Here is an 8,552-nt window from a genome sequence, read left to right as displayed (position 1 = left end):
TGCATGTTTTATCAACAACAAAAAAATTACATGGGCATTGGATTTCTTTATGCAACTATGAGAGCATTGTCCAAAAAGCTAACAGATCATACTAGCAAAGTCTCTTAAAAAGTACATGGACTCCATTTAAGTAATTGAATCTATTTGAGTAACAAATTCCATCAAAATACCGAATTCGAGTACCAAATTCCATCAAAATACTGAAAGATGCATCACCTCACAAACTCATGAGTCGGATGATGTCCTCCTTGGTTTTTCATGATTCCAAATATCATAAACCTTTTGCCATTCTACACTCTCAATGCTAGGTCCAAGCAATGAAACACGCATTAATGCTTCAAGCGTTTCCACATTCAAGCACTCCCAAGCATGCGTCTTGATGAGATTTTGTTTCGAGAAACCTCTTTCGCATGACACATATGACACAAGAAGAACCAACATGACCTGCCACAACTTTGTCAAATTCAGATATGTTTGCATCCAGTTCTTATTACAACAAAAAGCATGCCATGCATCTGACATATTCATCCCCTTGCAGCCATAATACAATGTATCTGTGAAAGATAGCAACTCCGCCTTGCAATTGTCAATGTCAACCAAACTTCCAAATTTCTCAAGCCATTCTAAGAACTTTTTCTGTTTGGATTTTATCTCCTCTGCAATCTTTGTGGTGCGAGGATAGTAATGTGGGTTGAAAAGTCTAGCTGCATTGAAGAAATAAACATCTGGGAATCAATCATTCACACGTTCTATCACTTTCAAGACAAACTTCTTTGCAAAATTTATGTAACTTTGAACGTCACCCCCTTCCTTATCCAATGCCAACCCATTTGCATCATTGCCGGGAATTTTAACATACAAGAGCTGATGCGAAATCTCCTTTCCATCATCACTAACATACACAAAAAGAGGGTCCTTTGTGGCATCCATGAAATTCTTCAAGAAGTGGGTGCATTTTCCAAACTCCTGCTGAAGAAATTTTTGTTTCAAAGAAGCAACGATTACTTCAACACTTATAGAAGGAATATCCACATTCTCCTTCTGAAAATGAGTATTCAACACATTAAGATCCCTCAACACATGTGTCAACATGTATATACAAAAGAGGACTTTATAAACGTAAATCTTCTTATTCCAACTCTTCGCATTATCTTTCCAAAAGCTGAGAATTGCAGGCATGAGTTGTGTCAGCCTCTCCATCACATTACCTCATGTGAGCCATCGAACATCATGAATATTTAAAACTTCTAAGACTTGTAAGTGCATCTCCTTCAACAAACTTACGAAACTTGTGTGAATTACACTAGAACTAGAAGTCCATGAATAGACTTTATTAGCAATTTTATCAATATAAGGTAAACAAGGAAAGCATTTAACTGCATCAAGTATAACAAGAGCCTCTGTGTGTGCAATACAATGAACACTCGTGAGATGTGGCATGTCTCTTTTCATTTTTGCAACCAATCCATTGTGGCAACCAAGCAATGAACTATCTCCATCTTTCGCTATGCCAACCAATTGCTGCTTGTTAAGTCCAACTTCTTTAATAATTTTCATGATTGCATCAATCTTTGTCTAGGCACACCCATAAGGTACTTTGAGTAGATTAGCAAATGTAATTTTAGCTAAGGAGCAGCCTGTACCTTTAGAAACCGAAAAGAGAAATAAATGATGAGATGCTTCTCTAAAGACCTATTTGTAGTCTCATCTACCATTAATGCACAATAGGGGCTTTGCAACAACTTCTGCTTTTGCAAATCATCCAAATACTCTGATATGCAAAAGATGAACTCCTTCCCAACCATCATATTAGTGTATGAGGAGTAGTCCTGCTGAATGGGCATTTCTTCTACATTCAAAGAATAGGCCAAACCACACAGCCCCTCATACTTACGGATAGTCAGGTCCTCTTTTGCATTGAAATATCCAAGTTTCATGATGGTAATGACCCAGTGCCTATTTTTGTTAACGACTTCCTTCGCATGAGTCCTCATTCATTTTGCACCTTCACTATAGTGCTTTGTTGCAACCCAAACATGCTCCTTGGACTTGCGATGTTTTCTTAAGGCATTCTTAATGATTTTTTTACAACCATTTCCTTTGCCCCAAGGTCCCTTAACTTTATACTTTGTACACCAAGCACATTTCATAATCTCCTTCTCCTTACGAATGACCTAGAGAAGAAAGGCATACATATTTACCCATTCTTGATGAAACTTCCTTACGATTACCTTTTTAGCCTTCATTGGTGCAATGACTTCTGTAGTTGTAGAGACACCATTTTGTGAGACATCAACGGATTGCCTTACACCGTCAATCTCTTCTATAGTACGGGCATTCAAACTCTCCATGCCTACCTCGAGAGTATCCTCTATCTCCATGACGTCTTCCATCTCAATATTTGAGCCAAAGATATCTTTCAAGAACTCTCTAGATTTGATTGAGTACGTTATTTATACATTTCATATTACACCATGCTTTTTGCATAATAAAGAACAATATGAAATTTAGACAATACGATGTGCGATAAAACAACCAAAATTTCAAAAATTATATATCACAAAAAGAGTCAACTATAAAATTTTAAATTTAGCTCTTTGGAAACATAAAAAACCATTGGGATTCATGTCTAGCCTTACACACTCAAGTGGTGGGATTTATGGCGACAAACTGTGGCTCAAAAAAGGGACAAATGCTGCATGCAGATCTGTCCAAATTTGAGATGTTTTTTTAATGAACTCATATGTAGCCATGCTGTACCATACAAAACCATACCGATCTTTTGTATTGTACGATACATAATGTACATTACATTCAGTACGTACGTACTCATCCGACTATGTTTCAATCTTCAATAACAACCAAAAAATGTGCTTCTTTAAATTGTCACACCCATCTATCAATCTTATTGCCTAAAAGAAGAATTTCCCAGCTCGGCTGGCAACGAAAATTGCACATGAGCATCTTTATCCCCATTTATGCAAGCACTCCTTATTCAACAAAATATCTCTAAAGAGGGAAACAGCCTAGAAAAACGTAATTTCAAGCTTCAACAACATCCAAAAAATGTACTTCTTTAAATCACCACATGCATCTGCCAATGTTATCACCTGAAAGAAGAATTTCCCACCTTAATTGGCAATGGAAATTGCACATGAGTATCTTTATCAACATTCATGCAAGAATGTATTATTTTAAATTGGGACAAAAATCTAAACAACCATTTTGTAACAATTTCAAGAGATTTACATTCAAATGTTGAGATTTACAACCTTTCACTCATCAAAGCTAGTCAGTAAATGACCCATTCGACCATAGAACAATCCACGTACTCATAATAGTTGGTCGACCCATTGTCCCATTGCAAAAACAATACCCTCATAATAGAAATGTTATCCATGAGTACAATCACCTGATGATTTAGTAATAATGGATTGTTCCACCAAATAGTTCAAGATGCTCTGCACTATAAACTATAATTACTATTTTTTGAGTGCCACCACAGAAATTGAAGTTATAAAAGTAATTTGAGTGTTGAAATGTAAAGGAATAAGTGCCAATAAATACCATTTATATTGTTGAAATCCAAAGTTTGAGTGAGGAGCGAGCCCTCACCTCTAGTGTAGTGGGAATCTTGCTAATGCATGTGTTGGAGTTAACTCTTGCCTCTCGTTTTGGTGAGAGCACCAAAGTCTTCATTTCCTGCAATAACATAGACACAACAAAACTATAAGCCCATAATCATACCAAGTAAAACATAGTGTCTTATGCTCAGGAGAGAAAAACATAGCGTCTTATGCTCATGAGAAAAAAACATACGGAAATCCACGTACTCATAATAGTTGGTCGACCCATTGTCCCATTGCAAAAACAATACCCTCACAATAGAAGTGTTATCCATAAGTACAATCACCTGATGATTTAGTGATAATGGATTGTTCCACCAAATAGTTCAAGATGCTCTGCACTATAAATTATAATGACTATTTTTTGAGTGCCACCGTAGAAATTGAAGTTGTAAAAGTAATTTGAGTGTTGAAATGTAAAGAAATAAGTTCCAATAAGTACCATTTATAGTGTTCAAATTTAAAGTTTGAGTGAGGAGCTAGCCCTCAACTCTAATGTAGTGGGAATCTTGCTAATGCATGTGTTGGAGTGAACTCTTGCCTCTCATTTTGGTGAGAGCACCAAAGTCTTCATTTCCTGCAATAACATAGACACAACAAAACTATAAGCCCATAATCATACCAAGTAAAACATAGCGTCTTATGCTCAGGAGAAAAAAACATACTGTCTTATGTTCATGAGAAAAAAACATAAGGAAATCTATGCTTATTTGCAAAGCAAGGAAAGAACCATAGATTTCTCTTTCCAAAGGAAAAGTAGGCTTTCACCATAGATTTAAGGACCACGCTTGATCCCCAAGTGGAACGTCTCTAGATTGTTCAAATTTGATAGGAGAGAGAAGCGGGGGGATGAGAGCTGATACAATCAGTGATACATATCAATAGAGGTAGGTGGATCAAACTTAGAGGAGATCCCTCATCGGTCACTGTCGAAACTTATCAATATCCTCCATGGTCAATACTTTGAGTGGGCGTCTTGTATGTTTAGCTAGAGTGATCCGGATTCTCAAAGTGTTGCAACCTCCATCAATGCTGTGAGGCCCCCTATGGTCGTGGACGCCTAGATTTTCCTAGATCAATTGCTTGATCAATCAATGTACCTATGGTGCGTGTGAGATCTGAAATCTATTGTGACGGATGCTTCTCTAGCTGTCCACTGGCTGGTGTAAAGAAATATGTGATCTGCCTTTGAGACTTGCTCTCCCTTGATGTCCTCAACAAGCTCTCTCTATACTTGCACAACTCTACTACGTGCCCCTCGTTTGCATCAGTGTCGGTGACACCATCATCCCCATTCCCAAATCTATGTTCGTTGTGAGCCTCGACGATGTGCATGGCGGCAACGTCCTTGACACTGACACACTTGTTGCAAAGCTCGAGGCTAGCATCTACTCGGTCATTATTGCCACCCTCCAACCATTCGTTGCCAATTTCACACTTGTTCGAGGAAGTTTAAGTGTCCTACACTTATCCCATTCATGATATGGTTCTCTTCCCTATGAGGACTATTCGGACATTCCCATTGTCGAGCTTCCCAACCTCGACTTGCATTTCGACAATGGTGATGTGCTTGCAATCCCCAGTAGCAACACCCTCGTTGATGTGTGAGCCAATAAGACGTGTCTGAACTTTTATGAGGTACCCGCAAGGCTTGTCGCTCCATGTTCATGCATGTTGTTTCCATGTCCCTAGGGTCATTCCATTGCCGAGCCACAGCCCATGCAAATGCTCTCTCTCTCTCTCTCTCTCTCTCTCTCTCTCTCTCCATTAAATCTCCTAATAAGCAAACAATAACCATGCTCACATTAATGTATCTCAAAGTTTAAAAGCCCATTCTCCTCTTGGCATTTGGCAATGTCATTCTCCCTCGCCCCCCCACTCCCCCCCCCCCCCCCACCCCAACCCAACACACACACACATATTTGTGTCTCCACATGCCTGGATCCAAACATATAACTGATGCTCCAAGAGGATTTAAGCTACCTCCCCCTCTTTAAGGCTTGCCACAACCCACAAGACTAGGGACCTTCATTCGTGTAACCTTAAATATTAAATGTCAACTTAAACATTAAAGTGGGTATTGGGGCAAACAAATAGAAACATGGAACTTGAGCAAGAGATTTGTTGAATCGCCAAAGAGGTAGGACTTTTCACTGATGGGTTGCAGCCTGTGCATGAGAAGAAAGCTTCAGAATCTTCAGGTTTGCCATCAAGGGGCCAGTCTCGAGGGCCTCATGAGCCGTTGATTGAAGCGGCCAAGTTTGCACTATTGAGAAACTTGAACTTTGAAAGACGATGGACTCCCGGACTTTGAGGGAGTTGGAACTTGGAAGAAGAGGAGGGAATCGTGACTCGCAAGTGAGATGCTACTATCGACACATTGCATGCAAAATTATGAGCGTTCCTTAATGCTCCAATTTTAAGTGCAATATTCAAATTTCACATACTTAACACACTATAAGTTAAAACACAAGATTTACAAATTACAAATTACAACACATTACAATGTTACATACATCATACATACATATAACCCCACATGCACACATATATGACACCTTGGTCCTTACACCTGGCCTATATCTCACATGAACATGGGAGGAGATGGGATCTACGGTAGGATGATTGAGCACCGTAGATCTCGGGCTTCCGTGGACAATGTAAACTCGGATACCCGAGTTTACTCACCCGAGTTTACTTCCCTCCTCTCCCCCGCCCCCAAGGATTGAACCCACAACCTAGGGTTTGAGGGCCATGTGGCCTATCGCCCGCGCATGTCACTGTGGAATGTACACGTTTCCATGGAGTTTTGACGTGCAAAAGTGTCGGGGTGGACAAAAATAAACTCGGGTACCCGAGTTTACAAAAATACCCGAATTTACTTTTGCGACAAGATCTACGGTGCGCGCCTAATGTCGGGGCCCAAAAGTGATGGGAGCCTTTGATCCCATCTCCCATGCCCGTGTTAGATATAGCTGAGGGTCCTTACACTTGGGACACCTTGCCCCCAACACATATAACCACACATGAGCGCACACACACACACATATACGACACCTTGCTCCTTATACTCAGGAGTCTAATGAAACCTTGCTCCCAGCACAAAAGCTTCATGCTGACGCCCAAGATGCCAATGACAAACAAAATGGCCTCCAAATTTAAGTGCCTAGTTACAACCCTGAGCCCGGATTGAGCAAGGGGGCACCTTTGCATTGGGACCGTTGATCCCATTCTCGGGCAAATAAATTGCAACCGCGGGTAGCCAAGGCCCAAAAGGTTGTGTCCGGACTTCGGCGAGCTTGTGAACGACTTGCGGAGTTGAGCAGCGTGCTGTCCCTGTCGGGGGAAATGCTGGCTTCAGCGGTTATTAATGCTCTCTCTTTGACATGAATGAGGAAGCTGCAAAGAGTGGTGTAGTAGCGCCGCCTGCGTTTACATTAATACATTGCATAATGTTTTCTCTCCCCCCCACCACCCCCCCCTTCCCTCCCGATCCTGCTCTGGAGTATTGTAGCTAGGCGCGGGTGGGGTATGAGGGTGGGTGGCTTCATCTGCTTCTTGGCGCTTCTTCTGCTGACAATGGTGTGGATGCAATCGACCATGAAGCTGGAGCACTCCAACGGTGAGCGATAAGTTTGCCATCTCTCTCTCGCTCTCTCGTTCCTCTGATTAGAGGTTTGGAGTGGTGTAAGGCAGGTTCTGGGAGGAGCGTGATGGATGGCGGCCGTCTGTTGTCGGCAGCTCCAGCAGCAAATGTGTCGTCCGACAGCTCCAGCAGCAACGCGACGGCAGCGTCATCATCAGCCCAGTAGCACCGTAATCTCTCTCTCTCTCTACACACACACACACACACACACACACACACACACACACACACACACACGAGATGTTGAATTGAATGTTGTTTCTTGATTCGGTAAATAGGCTCATGCAGTCAATCGCACCAACGCGCGCTTCAGGGCCGTTCGCGGAAAAGACGGATCCAACTGCTGCTAATATGTCTGTTGTGGGCTACCGACAGTTAATATGATTATCGGTGGCAAATGGACGTCAAACACTTGAATTATGAAAAGGAAAAGACAGTACCACCTTGCACACCACGTCATGTGATCAATCCCAGAAGATTCTAAATGTACACTACAGGTATGATTTAAGTCTTGAGGGACACCCGTTATTTGGTTCTCTATTAGGTATGATTTCATGTCGAAGGTTCTCACGTACCCTATAGGTATGATTGCAAGTCGTGAAGGTTCTCATATACACCATCAAGGCCTCACTAGGAACCCTTTAGAGCAATTTTGCTCCATTGGATTCAGCTTGTTGTGAGCAATTGTGGGCCATTAAATTAAGCTTGCAAACTTAATGTTTTTTTCTTACTTTTCATGGATCAATGTTGAAGAGAGGCATTAATTAGGGGGGCACACACAATCTCTTTTAGTGTTTGAGAGCACACACCAAGTACTTGGGGGCCTCACATACACTCCCATCATCTTGTGTAGGCCATGCAATTGTTTAGCTTGTTAAAGTTAAGTAAAAGTCATAAGAATCCACTTGGCCGTATAGTTTGATAACTCGTTGCTAATGAAAAGTTGATGGTTTTTTCGAATGTCTTCAAACTATTCCCATTTGTTGCGAGAAGTCTTTATTTGTAGGGGCATGAGTCATGGCCAGCCTTTGGATGTGTTTTACTAGCTATTTGAGATACTCTAATGATGATCTTTGATCGTGCGAACTTATTCTAATTATAGCTAGATTGGACCAAGCGAAAGCATCTTTTGGTTGCTTGTTGAAAAGTAGTGGGCTTAGTTGAGCACGTATGGACTCTCCAACATGTGTCCTCAAGGTCCATTCTTGAATCCCTCACCTAAGGGTAGATCCCTCAAACTTGTGTGTTGGTTTTATGGTAGGTGACAATGATTGTGTTTG

At 41.2% G+C, this 8,552-nt stretch overlaps 1 protein-coding gene and 1 pseudogene across 1 annotated transcript; one reads left to right on the top strand and one right to left on the bottom strand.

The window, feature by feature from the left end:
- Positions 1–225: 225 nt before the first annotated feature.
- On the bottom strand, positions 226–4,961 carry LOC147462173 (uncharacterized; annotated as a pseudogene).
- Positions 4,962–5,782: 821 nt separating this feature from the next.
- Positions 5,783–8,000, top strand: LOC147462172 (uncharacterized). The gene is made up of 4 exons (XM_086507184.1): positions 5,783–5,827; positions 7,145–7,248; positions 7,323–7,442; positions 7,551–8,000. Exons 1-4 carry the CDS (start codon positions 5,783–5,785, stop codon positions 7,654–7,656), a joined length of 375 nt encoding a protein of 124 aa, XP_086363310.1. The 3' UTR covers positions 7,657–8,000.
- The last annotated feature ends 552 nt before the right edge of the window (positions 8,001–8,552 follow it).

The sequence above is a fragment of the Adiantum capillus-veneris genome, chromosome 3 (genome assembly GCF_014529385.1).
Source record: "Adiantum capillus-veneris isolate H3 chromosome 3, ASM1452938v2, whole genome shotgun sequence".
NCBI lineage: Eukaryota > Viridiplantae > Streptophyta > Polypodiopsida > Polypodiales > Pteridaceae > Adiantum > Adiantum capillus-veneris.
The sequence above is the reverse complement of the archived record's forward strand: the minus strand, read 5'-3'. Positions and strand labels throughout refer to the sequence as shown.